Source organism: Anomalospiza imberbis, chromosome 3, assembly GCF_031753505.1.
Source record: "Anomalospiza imberbis isolate Cuckoo-Finch-1a 21T00152 chromosome 3, ASM3175350v1, whole genome shotgun sequence".
Classification (NCBI taxonomy): domain Eukaryota; kingdom Metazoa; phylum Chordata; class Aves; order Passeriformes; family Viduidae; genus Anomalospiza; species Anomalospiza imberbis.
Genome location: NC_089683.1, coordinates 111,241,267 through 111,257,696, shown reverse-complemented (window position 1 = coordinate 111,257,696; position 16,430 = coordinate 111,241,267). Strand labels below are relative to the sequence as shown.

Genomic DNA, 16,430 nt, shown 5'->3' with positions numbered 1-16,430 from the left:
TGTCTTCCTCATATCCCATCTAACCCTGTCCTCTTTCAGTTCAAAGCAGTTCTCCCTTGTCCTGTCACTCCAGGCCCTTGTCCAAAGTGCCTCTTCAGCTCTCCTTAGGCACTGCTGCAAAGGTCTCCCCAGAGTCCTCTCTTCTCTAGGCCGAAGAACACAGAACTTCTCATCCTGTGTCCACAGCAGAAGTGTTCCTTCATGGTCTCCTCTGGGCTCACTCTAACAGCTCCATGTACTTCTGATCCTGGGGGTCCCAGAGCTGGATGCAGCTCTCCAGGTGGGGTCTCACCAGTGCAGAGCAGGGGGCCGGAATCCCCTCCCTCGCCCTGCTGGCCACACTGCTGCTGCTGCAGCTCAGATGCACTTGGCCTTCTGGGCTGCAAGTGCGCAGTGCTGGGTCACACGGAGCTTCTCATCACCAACACTCCCAAGTCCTTCTCCTCAGGGCGCTCTCAATCCATTCTCCACCCAGCCTGCACTTGGGATTGCTCCAGCTCACGTGGAGGATCTTACACTTGGCCTTGGTGAGATCTGAACTCCTAAGCCTGTGAAGCTCCCTCTGGATGGCATCCCTTCCCTCCAGTGTGACTGCACCCTCAGGCTGGTGTCATCAGCAAACAGCTGAAGGGACACTCAACCCTATTTTAAATGTCACCAACATCACCGACCCTGAGGGACATCCCTCATCCCTGGTTTTCACTTGGGACATCAAGCAGCTGACCACAACACCCAGGGGCAACCAGCCAGCCAAACCCTTGCCCACTGTGTGCAACAGTGCAGTCCTCTAAACACCAGGGCTAAGATACCCATTTCTGACAATTAACTGTGGAGTTATAAAAATGCCTGATTTTTGAGGCACCTCTGCAGGGAAAAGCACCAAACTGATTCAAGTAAGAACATAAGAACACTGCAGTTCCAGCCAAAAAGCAAGAAACACCAAGACAAGTATGGAGGAAGTATTTGTGCTTTAACACTTGGAAAGTGGGCTATTAGTAACCCAAAAATGAATTTAAAGGCTACATTAATTAAGTAAAAAATGTTATCACAAGTATTGACAATTAACATGAGGTAAATTGCATACTGAGATGAGCAGGCTATTACCTGAACCTTGATGTTTTAAATTTCTTCTTGGATATCAGTACAGGGGGTTTCTCAGAATAATGCAGACGTAGCCTTATTTCTGTCTGACATGTCAGCCACCCAGCATCCACAGTTTTAATACCATCTATCAAAAGCCAAACAGAAAGGAGAAGACATTTCAGTAACGTATTTTAGGGAGATCTAGGCAGTTCCTCTTGCACATAATCCTCCTTTATCACCAGCCTAGGTCTACAGTAATGCAAGAAGCTGGGTGCAGCCTTTCCCCAGGCTTTGTGAACTACCCAGACCAGCCAACAGGAACTGCAGCTGTCTGCTGGATTTTAATGGGATTAAACAGGAACCATGGACCAGGTGTAAACTATCTGCAGGACAGCACTGAGTAACATTCCCTTGTCCTGGGATCTCTCCACACATGGAGTGACACTGACAGGAGCTCTGGAGGCTCATAAGCAATCAGAGGCTCCCTGTTTCTGATGAGATACAGGTGTGCCCATTAGCTCATCATAATCAGTGCAAGTCTGCAGGACAGGGTACAGCAGCAGTTTTGATGAAAAGGTTTTTGATGAGAATCCTCACCCTGAACATCAAAACAAGGCAAGTCTGCAAGCAGGACGACCAGAAACACAAGCTGCAAACCGGGTGCTGGAGCAAACCCCAGAGTTTTGAAGAGTTCCTAAAGAGCCAAACCCATCATTTGATGAGGATATGAGGGGGAAATGGAAAAAAGACAAGATTTATGAGCTATGATAAGGAGTTACTTTCAGTGTCAGAGGATTGAACATTAAGTGAGAGGTGGGTCAGAACTGTGAGAAGTGAGACATTTGTGCACACACAACAACATGAGGTGTGGGCTTACATGAATCTTTTGGCAGCTGCATCTCTGTCTGAAGAGGCAGAGTGGGTACATTCAGTGGGAGTGATTATGTTTTTCCAAGCATGAGGAGTTTTTCTAAGGCTAGGTACTAGGAGAAAGCTAAGCCTATTCTGTATTTTCAAAAAATGCATGCTCATCATTTAAAGTTCCCAAGTTTCAACCTTTAACATCATCAGAGTGAAAAGACTTCAACTCCTCCTAACACCCTTTTATTAACATTAGAGGGGATAAGAGCCTGAGCATGAACTCACCAATGCTGGATACAAAAATAAATGTAAAAGCAAAGAAAACTATCACAGGCAATTTTTTTCAAAACCTACAGTCTTAAATATTATTCAATTACAAGACTTAACCTTGTTTAAATTAAATTTATGGTAAAGAATAAAGATTAATATATCTCACTTACTACAGATTCCAAAGTGTCCATCATCGACAGTAATTTTATTTTCTAGAATTAAAAGGAATGGAAAAGAATGGGAAAAAGTAATTAGTATTCACATTTAAAAAACACTGCCAAGTTAAATTAATTCTTCACTTCACTTCTAAAAAGTGTATCTAAAAAAAGGCAGGAAAACTGAAACAGACAAAGCAGCATGTTTTTTGCAACCTTCTATAAAGATTGATGTTAATTTTTGTTTTTTCTCAGTTTCTGCATGAAAAAAACAACCCACACACAAAATGCCACATTTCCCTTCAAGTAATCTGAACTGAGAGTAAAAAGGTTGCACTATTTTCTGGCTTGCTGCAGTATTTTGCTGATAACTACATCCCACTAGTATCCAAGAGGCTTTACTTGTCAAAGACATTAAATTTTCTTGCAGACATACAGGAAAGTTGTCCTGCTGCACATTTAGAGGTTTTAAATTGAGTCAGTCACAATTAAAATGCTTATTCTGCCCATATGACAGAAACCAACCTAGCATGAAATACTGAAAAAGCTCACTTCACACTTACTTTTGTCCTTACTCTTTCCAAAGCTTTAAGAACTGAAATCTTAAGGCACTAAGTAAATTCACCAGCATTAACAGAACTGTCATAGTCTAAACAAACCATGCATTTCTCAAAACATAAAACTTCACATAATCTTGTCTCTACACTGGTTAATCCCTTTTTTCCCCCTAAGAATCATTTGGCTCCTAACCTAATTTCTTAATAACCACAGGCAACAATTTAGGATCAAAATGACCCAGTGCTAACATACTGTGCACTGCTGCATTTTCTTAAAAACTGCTTGTGAAGAATTGAGTATTACGTGGGGTAAATAAAAAAATCTCAACTTGGAATAAGGTAATCTAAATTTAGAGATAAAGTCTAGGCTCTAGCAGAGGATAGGCTGCTTCTTTTATCAGTTACTGACAAATACAGAAATAACCTTCTTACAGGAATAGAAACATTACTAATTCAAGTGAAATTAAAAAAAAAAGGCAAAGGGAGAACAGAACGTGGTCATGGTACTATTAGTGCTTAACAAACAGATTCTTTGATACCACCTTCTTTCTAAAAGACATTTCTTTCAAATAATTAGGAAATTTCTTAACAAATGTGAACTTCTAAGTGTGGAGAAAATAGCATTTTTTACGTGCTAGAAAAGACAGTGCATAAAACATGCCATAGCAGCATAAGAGATTTAAACTACAAGCTACATTCAAAGGTTATTTCAGTCACTCTTAAACCCCAAACTTTTTCCCTGTTCAGAAAAGCATTAGTAACTCATATGCAAGTCTCCATGCCACCCTTTCTTTCAGCAAAATACATTTCTGCTAAATTGCCGGGTAAAAAAGTGCATTCATGTTGCCATTTTCATTAATCCATTTACTTATAGAAGCCTAATTAAACATTTTTTGTTTAAAATTTTACTAATTAAATAGTACTTAAATAAAAAAGCAGCAGTGACTTCACACCCTCCCCCCACTTTCTTTAAAAAAAGATCATATGGATCCTTAGTCTCAAAGAATTAAGCTTACAGAAAATTATTAAAATTTCAAATTAATAAAAAACCAACCCCCATAATCTTAAGGATGACAGCAAAGAATTTCACATCCACTTCCATTTTGAAGCCACTTATGTATATATACATATATATTTTGAGAGTAAGGCCCATGTTGTGCACAGAAAAAGTCTATACCTCCCACATATTAATAAATTTAAGTACTTTAAAACTATAGCTATCAATCCCTCTAAACCAGTGTGCAGCATATCAGCAATCTTATGCATATGCCTCAAACAGATGCAGTTGATGCCCATACCTAAAGGGGTAATTGATCGTGGTTGTAGATGAGTCTCCCACGTGTGAACTATGACTTCGCAGGGACCATCGATAGTCTGTAATTTAAAAGTTAAATGTCTGCAATAATTTCTTTTGTTAGATCTGACTTTGTACCCATGAAGCTGTTTGGGATGGTTGTGAACTAAACTTAAGAGATTTAAGGAAGTAAAAGAAGAAGGAGAAGAAGAAAGGGAGAGGAACAGAGAGAGAAAAAGACTGAAGAAGAAAGAAAGAAAACAGATGAAGCTTCTTACCCCTGCAACTGCTGATGACTCTGTTTAATGTGTTGTGAATACATATGACAAAACTTGTGACAGTCTGACATGGCAGAGAAGTTACACGGAATCATTAAACTTTTACTGCTAACAGATGCTCTGCTGGACTACTTTAGTTTCCTTCTGATACAAAACAAAAAAAAAATCTCTCAATTCATTAGGAGTGCTCACTTTGTTCTCAAGCTACAGCAACAGTTTATGAAAAACATACCCCACATATCTAATTCCAAACAGCACTCAGCACCTACTCATGCACATAGCAGTTGCAGGGGTGAGTTCTCCTTCAAAATTTGCCTTACTAAATTCAAAGACTATAAAACAGTTATTTTAGTTGTGGTACTGGAAAGCAAGTCATTTATCATCTAATTAAAACATAAACAATTGACCCAACCAGCCAGCAATGAAGACCCTGCAGTCTATTCCAGCTGGAGCAGGATAAATTAGATACTTTCATAAAAAAGAAATATTATCCACCAAAAGAATACATTTGTTGACAAACACAGCCAAGACTCAGATAACCAGAACAGTGTTAAACTCTTCTTTCAGAACAACTTAACTTTGAAATAGCTTTCTAGGTAAAAGCTTTTAGGTAACCACAACAACAGAGAGAACATGTCTGATTCCCAGTTCAGTCATCCTGAGAAGTCCCCCCTAGCATGGCACAGTTGTTACTATCAGATGTAAAAACCACTGTCGAATAGCTGCAATTTGTCATTTTGATGTTTTGGAGCCTAAGTAACTCTTATTTCCAAAAAACATTTGCTACTATTGCCAAAGACATGGAAACTTCAACACCAGCTAGTCCCAGTAGCTCAGGTTCTTGTTTAAAGAGATTTCAGACCCACAGGGACATCCAGCCAAGCTTCAAACTTCAGCAGCACAATTACACAGGACCATAATGCTTTGTTCCATTACAGCTCACCCTGTAAATTCTTTACATGCAGAAGGGATTTCTTGACATACACTGAGCACATTTAATCTCCCAAGCCTTTGGGTGAGCTAACAGCAAGCAAACACCAAACATTGAACAAGAGCTCAGTAGGATGGCTTTGCTCTGTGAGTCTCAGCTAAAGCAATGTTCCTAACGAGTTCAGAGGCATCCACACTTAAAGGTCATGTCAGAATAAAACATATATGCTTAGTTATGTTTTAAAGACTGCATGTAAAATAGAAATAAAATTATATTACTGCTTCCAGTTTATTCCTGTTACAGAGCAGTTTTAGTTCCCAACTTCACACTGCTGCCACAATGACCACACTTAGGATTTCTAGAAAAGTAAATAATGAGAAGTTTCTTTCCCCTTCTTTCACAGCACAGTGACATTTACCTGTCACAATGACAGTTTCTAAAGCTGCAAACCATGTTTGTCAGCAGGGAGGCTGCCATTTACTCCCATCATGCAGGCATGCAAGATCTCCAACAGCAGCTCCCACAATCGTGTGCACAAGTTTAGTTTGTGAACCTGGGCAATGCAAATCTTCCTGAAAGGGACTAATCAGTTTCCTTCAGAAGGTAAGCAAAGGTTTTTCGTAAAACCCCCAATGTATTGTATGAAAATACCAATGTATTTCTCACGTTACTGTAACTGTCCATTGTAAAGTTAGGTTCTAAAATGCTGAATGAATTTGAATAACATTATCCCAACAATAAGGACACCGTGCTGGATACATTCAGCACAATTTCCTCTCCTGGAAGAAATACAAAGCACTGATTGTGCATTTAATCCAAGGAACCCTCAACACTTTCCATACTAAGAAGAGCCAAGCAAAGCTACCTGGAAAAAAAGGGCAATTGATTAGAGAACAGGCACAGACACCACTAAGAACCCTCTCAATCCCTGCTCAGACCATCTCTGATTTTACAGGCATTTGAAAAAAGTTTTGATTACATGTAACGGAAGCCGTTGTTACAATGAGGTCAAAACAGTAATGTCATTTCTGTGGCATATACTGACCACATCTGAAAAGCAGCCCAGCTGAGCAGCAGAACTAAATGATGTGCCATCAATATTAACAGGATGGTAATATTGCCTAAAAGGAGAGTTTCTAAAGGACAGTCTAAAAAGGGCGTCCATTCAAATGTCACATCAAGCATCTCACAGGCAGTACACTGAGTGGCCCTGTGGATCCTTTTCTGCCAATACAGATACTTTCTTTTTTTTTTTAAAGCCAACACAAACATTTTGTTGCTTGATCTCGATTAGCTGAACAGCTGATTCAATTTTAAAGGACATTTTAAAGGATTTTTAAACTAACTTCCTTTAAAAATCGAGGCTTCTTCCATTATAGGAAGCTGGAGCCTCCCTCCCCAGCAGTCATTAGACACTTTTGAAAGGAAGGGAAAAATGCCTATCTAGCATAATGGTTCTGAGGTTCAAAGCAGATGCATCATCTGCATGAAGTGCCTGGGTACTCAGTACAATTAAATAATGAAAACACTTCTGTGGATGTTTAAATGGTAATTTAGGAGATCAGTTCCAAGGTTCCTGCTTTAAGGCAGCACAATAGAGTAGGCATTAGGGGAATGGGGGGGAACCCAAACCAAATCTTAAAAATGCCACACAAACACATTTATCCAAGTGCACTTCACTAATTAAAACTATGTTTCAAGAATAATCTACTTCAATAATACAAAACAGCTAAATTAGACTTAATTGCTAAAGCTGCATTTCTGACCAAAATCTCTCTGGATTTCTGTACCATGCAGAAGACAATAATTAAGCACTAAACTTAATAATTAAAGCCATTCAGCCATTGCTTGCAAGGCAGCAGCACATAAAAGTCACCTGGCAAGAAATGCTGAGCTCAGTAGAGATTTTACAGCTCTAATACTTCCAGTAACAGTTTCACACACTATCTGCTATCTCAGCAAATAATAATGCCTTTGTTACTATCATGACAACCACAGGTTCTTAATCTACAAAAGTTTTTCTAAGGCATTAATTAGTGAGTCTAGATCTAATTTTCACCTTTATTACTACAGTCCAGGCACTAAATGGATTTATTTAATTGCACTTGAAAAAAGTAAATCTAACTCTCATTTGAAACCTCTGTAATTAAAGAGAAAGTGTGAAAACTGTCCTCCAATCCAGTTTTTAAAGTCCTGCTACATGCACAGACATCTTAGATATTTCACACTTGCCTTGAAAGAAGTAACCCTGAACTTGCATGCTTATTTACAGTTCTAAAAGCAAATACAGAACACAGCTGAACAGATTAAGGTGTGTTCCTTACTCAGGTTTTCAAATATGCATCATGCAAACAATGCATGTCAAATTATTCTTCTAAAACCTAAGACACACAGAAGACAAATTCCAGCCAAGGGAGTTTTGGTGTGCCTCACACAAACCCCCTCACAACCCACTGCCACAAACAGAAAGTGAGTGTAGAATAAAACCCAGGAAGATCCTCACAGGGAGCTCACTGGTCCCAGATTATGTTCAAGAACAACCTTGACCAAAATACTTTAAGTTATTGTCTCGTTTCATCCAAGTGTGTGTATTTATTTTTCTTTTTAAATGCTTACGGTCAAAATGTTTGCAACACAGCTGCGTATCTCTTGATATGCAGTAGCCAAGACCTGACACCAATTTTATAGGAAAACGTTCTTTGGATCTATATTCATATGCATGCAAAAATTCTACGAATTTCCATATATTATTTTAAAAAAACCCTGCCCTATTTACATAACCACAATTATGTTAACACCAATATGCTTCACTACAAACAAGACTTTTCATTACATCATACTTTCCTTCAAGTAAAAAAATTTTAAGATCAAATGATGACCTTCTTAAAGGGAGAAGAGAAAAAGACATAATTTTTTAAAATAAAATGTCAAGTATTCTATCTATTTTCACATCCAGCCTGTAGCAGTACTGTGGGTAATCTAGGAACTACCATTTCTCTGTGTCAACATGTATCACCCCCATTTTTGCCACCATGTCCAACTCAAGCATCTTCACAGATGCAGTTGCTGTAGAAGTTGCTAACTTCAGGTGGATCTGTCCTCAGCATGATTTACTAATTATGTCATGTCAAATTCATATACTCAGACTTGAACATATGCTTAAGATTACACTGTTGTTTTACTACCGATAAAATTGATACAAAAAATTACATACATGTCAGAGATCATATATTGCCAGCTTGTCAAATTTAGGAGATTAATCACATGCAATGCTTAATGAAAAAAAATCTTAAATAAAAATATGCAGAATAATTTAACTTAGAAGTATCTTTCCTTATCAGCATTTCCTTATTGCTAAAGTTCTCCATGTACTGTCTCACACTATACTGTACATGATATTCCTGTTACTTTTTCATTGTTCTGCAAGAGGCTTACAAAAAGATGAAGAAACCAACACTGTACCTGGATTTCTTTCCTTCAAAAGACTTTATTTTATGAGAAATAAAGTCCTGTGCATTTAACAGGTACAAGTCAGACACCACTAAGCTGACAACCCTGCACCCCAGGAATTCACCTACTTTGTTTTGAAGGGTGGTTGCCTTTTTTCCTGCTCTTTACCCTGATATTGCATAAAATTCATACTTACCTTGGCAGACCCTGCATCACACGGTGCATAAAGTGTGCACGATACAGAGCACCTACTCAAAGAAACACACTCACCAGTACACAGGGTAAGCTTTTGCAAATGGTAAAACAGAAATTGTATTGTCTATCAGCTAGGGCTCAGCCTCTGCTCACCAACTCTGCTTTTTGAGTGTGATATTGCTTGCATTTAAACTTCTGGGCATTTGCAAAAAAAAAAAAAAAATAAAATGTAAGAGTCCCATCAGAGCTGCTGAGCTGTAAGGATTAATCTACTTTTGGCCTCACTTTGACCCCAACAAAATAAATCTATTACTGACCTTCTCTTCTTTTGCCCCAAAGTACCATTTTAAATACAGTTTCTGTATTTAAACTAGACTATATCACATGCTGTAATGAAAAAACCAGAACTGTGTTTCATTTGAAATTAGTATCCTTCACTGAAATGATACCTCTGTCAAATGTGGTTTTTTAGCTAAAAAAAAGGCTGACAAAAACTTACATGCTCTTGACAGTAATTTGAAATTTTTTAAAGATATTGATGAGCTGGTTCTGTAACTCCTTTGCACATTTACCTACAGCCTTCATAATCCCAGTTTCAATGAGGAACTAAAGCCCAGGGTGAATAGCTAAAGGATATTAACAGAATAAGAAAGACAGCAAATGCAGCATTAAATTTCTTAAGGTTATTTACTTGTTATTATGGAAAACAGTTCAAGAGTAGCTGCTTATTTTCCCAACTCAGCTTAGCTTTTTCCTGGATGCAGCCTCTTCCCATCTGAAGAAGTTCCCCCTGCCCTAGTGCAATGTTTACAAACCAGTACACTGCCACATACATTAAACTCTAATTTATGTAACTTTCATATGCAACTTTCAATACCTGTAAAAACACAGCTGCCTCTGTCTCTTGGCTCTTTTTTTTCCCTCCAAGTTGTGCAAATACCTATATACAAACATACAGAAAACAATGGGATGCCTCATCCCTTGTTTCATCTTTTCACTTCAAGAGATTAACTTACGTTAACTATGCAGCACAGAATCTGGTTAATATTTCTCATACTTCACAAAAACAGATCTGCAGTGATTTCAAAAACTTTCAGAATTGTAATGCACCTCCTACACTAACCATTTTTCTCCTACTATCACTTGTTTCCATCCTGTCATATAGGCTAGATATCCCATTCCTTCCATGGATCACTTGAGATCCATGCCCTGCTGAAGTCCATATGCAACCATATTCTAACTATGAGAACTTCACCATATTATTTAAGCTTTATAATAATGTCAGGGCACTGAAATTTTTAGAACACTGTCACTGGTAAAAGAAAGAAGATAATGTCATTAAAGTTAACAGCATATGGTCATGTATTTCCAGAAGTGAACTGTATTTCCATAGATGTTTTAGTGTTTCACATGTAGCAATTCAAGACTTATTTCTAAAAAAAAAAAAATCTCATGCTTAACTCAGGAAATCCTTTTTTTATTTCAAGTATGGGAATTTTTACTAGGGATGAGCCAACTTTAAGTAGACAAGGTTGTACATACCTTAGGTTCTAGAAAGTATCCTTTAAAATACCGATACTGAACAGGAACTCCTCTAGGAAGCTCTACAGTAGCTTTCCATCTTTTCTCAAACACACTGTGGAGAAAAAAAGAAAACAACCAACCAAAAAAAAAAAAAGTTTCAAAATACAGCCTAACAGCCACCTCAGACACATGTCTAATAATATTCTAAAATAAAGTCTAGTGAATTGTTGCAAGGAAAGTTCTTACAAAGTACCTTAGGCAAACATGCACAGAACAGGAGATGTGCTGAGAATTGAAAGTGAACTTTTGGATCGACAGATCTGAAGTGCTCTAAGAGAGCAAGAATTCTCACCCCCATTGAACAGATGGGGAAAACATGGTGAAGTGACTCAGAGACTCATCCAAGATCACACAGCCAGTCACTGACAGAATTACAGACACAGCCTGCAAGCCTTATTTTCCTTCACCACAGAGCTGCCATAAGCTGGCACCATTTTAAGAAAATACTGAATTCTTCCACTGCATTTAAGCTTGCTTTATGGACACTCATGCTTATACAGACATCCCATCCCCCTTAAGAATTTTAATGCAACTCTCAGTTTAAATAATCCCCTCCCTATCACTTTCTAGCACAATAATAACCTGTTTATAGTCTTTACTTTCTTTTATTCTATACATCTCCTGTAACTTGCTGCATAGCCATGGGACTGAGAATTGCCCCAAAACAGCTTCTTAATCCAAGTATCTAAAGCTAAACTACTGAAATGCCAGCCACAACAGAAAAAGCATCATCTGTAACTAGAAAAGCACACCCAAGTTTCATATTTTCTTAAACATATTCCTAAGCATTCAGAGTGCTCAAGTGCAACCCAAGAAATTCTGGAGTTCTACTAACAGTACATGCAGCTCAAGAATTTACAAACTCAAAGACAGAATAAATTTGTTGCTCCAGAACTCCAGCTACTTCAAATGGAACACATAAAAAAAAAATTCAAAACAGAAGAAAAAAATCCCCCCCAAAAAAAGCCAAGAATCAAAACCAGCTTACTCATCCACAGTCTGGAGGACCACCGCAAGTTGGGGATTCCAATTTCCCAAAGCACTGCAGCTTCCACATATTGCAAAAACCTCTCCTAAAAAATCCAGACAGAAAAAAAAACCCAATCATCATTACTTCAGGCTAGATGGCATTAAAAAGTACAGCCACAGTCAAACTTTCAAGTATTTTAAATATATACACCAGAATCACTCATCTAAAATCCCTCCTGTCCAGAAAGGAATCATACCCCACCTAAAACAGCGTTTTCTTCACCATCCCAAGGACCTGAGACAGGGACTAATGACAATCCCAGCCCTTACAAGGGTTGGCTTCCAAACTGTTCTTAAGGAAGAGTGTTCAAAACATCTCTGGGAATGTAGCAGGCAAAGTTTCACAGTAAAATGTGTAATCTCAAGGTAACACGGTTATTTCCCTAGATACTCTGTATTTTTTAATGTATGTCCATATTCCCTCGAATTCATACCAACAATTTAGAAAGCACAGACAAACAGGAGGTTGCTGGCATTATTCCCAAGGCAACATACCCCATTAATTTGATTCCCAAGAGAAATAAAGTTAATTTTGCTGCTATGCTTTCAGGTTTTACTGGGTATCAAAACACAACATTGTTACAAAAAAAAAATCCACATGAAACTGTCACACTTATCTTAATGCATACATACACACAGAACCCGAAAGGTCACAACAGTATATTTAATTTTGGAATATCCCAAAGTGACCATTGCAACTTAGCCTTGTTTTTAATATAAAACCTATATATATCTGACTGTAAGAACAACGATGATTAATGATTAATACTAATGGAAAGAACAAGTTAGCATTTTGATCTTGCAGGGTTTCAACAAGATTTTTAGACATAATAAAAAGCTGTTGCAGAATGAGCAAATATGGAGTTTTAAAGTACAGTTAGGCACCACAAAAGAATGATACAAGCCTCTCTGACTTAGCTCCTGTTCTCAAAGTGAGTACCATGGGGAACACAATAATCCCAAGACACAAAGTAGAAAAGCTGTATGCAGCAAGTGTACACTACCTTCTCCTAAGCCACAAACCACAGCTGACACTTCAAAGTACACAGTTACAGTTTTGAGGATGCCCTTTTGTCTCTAAAATTGTGTCCCTTTTCTCCAGTTAAACTAATAAGGGATACCACAGGCCTGCTTATGAAAGAAACCTCTGCAGACCCAGGGGTTAGGAAAAAATCTACAGATGACAAAGTAAGAAAACTTTTGTCTGGAAGCAGCTTATTGAAATAATTTCACATAATAACACCTTGAACTTCAGCAGGTTTTTTTTTTAATATTTTGCTGCAATTTATTAAAAGAAGAAACCTGAACTTTTTGCATGGTCACTGTAAGCATACAAATGCAGACAAAAATCTACATTATGAGTATATTTAGTATGCAATTGCCTATGTTAGCTTTCCCTTTTCCACCCTATCCTGAGGCACATGATGGCTTGTTTTTGCAGGGAGGAGATAAAGTGGGGAGGGAAGACCACCTGAACACCACACAGGTAGAATTTCTGAGTAGAGACAGCAAAAAAGAAGCTAAAATTCTTTTAACATCCCCTTAAAACAGCAGTACTTAATAGATCTTAGTGTACACACAGCCAACCTTTGAAGTGCCACCTAATTATATTCCTCTTAGTAGGTGCCAGCTGGAATAGTTCTCTGGGCTCCTATTTTAAACAAACGTGTGAACATCCAGTGACCCCCTCTCACACAGAAGGCAACACATGAACAGGATGTGCAGCCACCCTAAACTCCCTTCAACAGCTGCACTGAGGCTGAATTAGGACTTGTACAACACTGCCTTAATTACCCCAGTAAAGGCAAAGTGAAAAGCATGGCAAACTGCCTCCCCATAGGCAATTCTGAACACTGGGGTTTGGGTTGGGTTTGCATTTCAAGCTCAGGGGTGCTCAGCTTCTTGTCATGGAATTCAAGGCTGCTCCTGGCAGAGCTCCTTCAGCTACTGCAAAGAAGGTTAATCTAAGCCTTCTGCCACAACTCAAAGCTTGCAACAGCCTCACTGATCCAACAAAAATAACAAAACCCCAACAATATCAATGTTGTCATAAGCAGAAGCATCCTTTTGTGCCATCTCTTAATGCTGTATTTCCAGATCATTCCGTGTGAGCAGCCACTGAGGCAGGATCTAGTTCTCACTAATCCTACTTTTCATTGCAGGTATTATTAGCACAGGAAGAAGTTACACATCCAAAGTCAGCTTTGCTACTGACACTGCCATCACAGCTGTGGAAGCAACAGTGTAAGCAGGACAAAGAGAGAACAGCTTGCAATACTCCCATGGTACAGCTACACCAGTCTTGAGCTAAGGTCAATTTACTCTAAAATTTTAACATTTTCTCCAGAATGCTATAAAAAACTCTACTCCTTACTAACAGCTTTACACTGACACGGAGTACCACTTTTCAGTTCCCAAATGCCAAATCATGAGGGAGAAACACAGGAGAGGTCTAACACAGGGCAGATGTCAAAACCTGTACAATGCTTTTATCATTTTCTTCCCCACCAACTCCAGGAGACACTTCTGCCATCTGGCTGGCATTGGCCTGGCATAGGAATTTTGCCAATCTGCTCCCACATTCATCTGCTTCTGTTAGGCAACAATCAATTTCATTTTTGGTGTAACTTCTGTGCTGGTTGTTGGCTGGGGTAGAGTTAATTTTCTTCACAACAGCTAGCAGGGGCTGTGTTTTGAATTTGTCCTGGAAGCAGTGCTGATAACAGAGGGATATTTCAGTTACTTCTGAGCATTGCTCACAGCATCAAGGCCTTTTCTGTTCTCTCCCCACCAGAGAGGGGGCTGGGAAGGAAGAAGCTGGGAAGGAACATGGCTGGGAGCAGTTTTGTGGACCTCAGTTACCAGCTGTGGTTTAAACACATCTCCTTCCTTCCAAGTTCCTGAAGATGAAGGTCAACGTAATATGCACAATTTATCAATACCAGATTTTCATGCTCTATCTGATGTGATACCTTGTGTTCCTCATTTGGATAACAGAAGTTACTTTAAACTTTTTTTTTTTTTTTGCATAGACAGAATACTGAATTAAGCTGCATATTCTTTCTGTCTGTAACTTCTGATAGAGGTCACATCTTTCAACGGGGATGCAAAGAGCATAAAAAACAGAACAAACACATCAATGTGTACCTAAATATCATGGGTCAGAATATAAATGCCTGTTTCCATGGAATAAAAAGGTACTGAAGAGAGAAGATTTTAAACCCATCATAACCATTTCGGTTAGCACCAAAATCCCTAGCACATTATGAAATTTTTGTTTGGAGAAAGAGGTAAAATTTATTTCCCAACTCTCATTTTCAAATTCATGGGTGAAATGTCTTAATATATTTTACAGTGATTTATCATTTTGATATTTGATCTAATATGTTCTTTTATCTCTGAGGAAAACAGACAAGACAGCCTTTGAACACTCCTCTATTAAGTTTTCTCCTACACAACCATACAAAAAGGAGAAAGCATGATTTGAGTACCTGGTGCTGATGATCCTGTTACTTCAAAAGTGACTTGACAAGAGGTCATTTCTGCAGAACTTTTGCCTTGGGATCGTTGAAATCTCCTGTAGTGGGAAGAAAGAGAACTAATTTGAGGAACAATCATTACATTTATTGCTGCTCTAAGAGGAAACAGAAATCCCACCACTTACAGGGAAGCAAGCCACTTGTGATATTACTGTTTGAGTGAGCAGTAGAAGTAGAAAGCTCTTTAAAAGCAGCTGCAGACACAGAAAACAGCATCCAGCTGCAACACTGGCATAAGAAAAAGACTACTAAATCAAATACCATATGCAAGTATCAGGATCCTGCAGCATTTATCAGTCTTCAGCTGAGATTTTTCAAAACTCTCCTTCTGACTAATTTTGCTTCCAAGGAGGCCACTGGAAGGTTTTTGAGAGATTTAAGATTAGGACCCTTGGCAAACAGTAACTTCTGTCTCATCAGTGCTATTCTTCAGCATCCTCTACAAAGCACAAGTAAATTTCCACAGAGAAGCACAACCACCTTGAAGGACAAGGGGAACGACCCGTAAGAGATGACAGCTCTCTGCTATCACTTGTCCATCCCTACTCCCTGCTCTCCTACTTCCAGACTTTCTCAGGAAGCACCAGGAGCAATTGGAAGCACCAAGCAGTCTTCAAAGCAGCACAGCAGGAAGAGACTGCCTTTAGCCAGGACAGCAGCTGGAACACTTGACTCTGCCTCAATTTTCTCCTCCAATGCACAACACCTTGACTGAAAAAAACCTGGCAGAACCCCATTTTCACCATTACAGCAGAAACACTATTGATATATCACATCCTTTTATATTATTTACAAAAGCAGCAGTCATCGTAAAGTCTACATATGGATGTTGCTAGACTATCACCACCAAAGTGTATCCATCTGGACAGGGCTACAAAATAATTATATTAATTATGTGCACAATAAATTTTGCAATGGTTTCAATTAATCCAGCTCTTTACACATTGCTGTGGGGGGCTTTTTGTTCTGTGTTTTGTTTGGGGTTTTTTTTTAACCAAAGAAGGAGAATGTTACTATTGCTATTTTTGAACAGGACAAATAGCATTTTATTTCAGTACAATCTTGGTCAGCAATCTTTTAATAACAACATCAGAAAGAACTAACAACATTGAAGAAAAATTTGCCTTTCATTAGCTCTACTACTACAAGGAGAAGCCCTTGCCTTCAAAGGGCACACGACAGTTTAATATGCTGAAAGCAAAAG

General features: G+C 38.6%; 1 protein-coding gene across 5 annotated transcripts in view; it reads right to left on the bottom strand.

The window, feature by feature from the left end:
* GPCPD1 (glycerophosphocholine phosphodiesterase 1) overlaps positions 1–16,430 on the bottom strand; it is a 42,667-nt gene that overhangs the window by 18,991 nt on the left and 7,246 nt on the right. For all 5 annotated transcript variants that reach the window (XM_068186461.1, XM_068186464.1, XM_068186462.1 and 2 more), the window contains 6 exons: positions 15,179–15,264; positions 11,647–11,731; positions 10,617–10,710; positions 4,225–4,300; positions 2,385–2,426; positions 1,105–1,228 (listed from right to left, as the gene is read on the bottom strand). In XM_068186461.1, coding sequence (XP_068042562.1) covers positions 1,105–1,228; positions 2,385–2,426; positions 4,225–4,300; positions 10,617–10,710; positions 11,647–11,731; positions 15,179–15,227 — 470 coding nt within the window. In that variant the 5' untranslated portion in view covers positions 15,228–15,264. Of the gene's footprint in view, positions 1–1,104; positions 1,229–2,384; positions 2,427–4,224; positions 4,301–10,616; positions 10,711–11,646; positions 11,732–15,178; positions 15,265–16,430 lie in introns of those variants that run through there.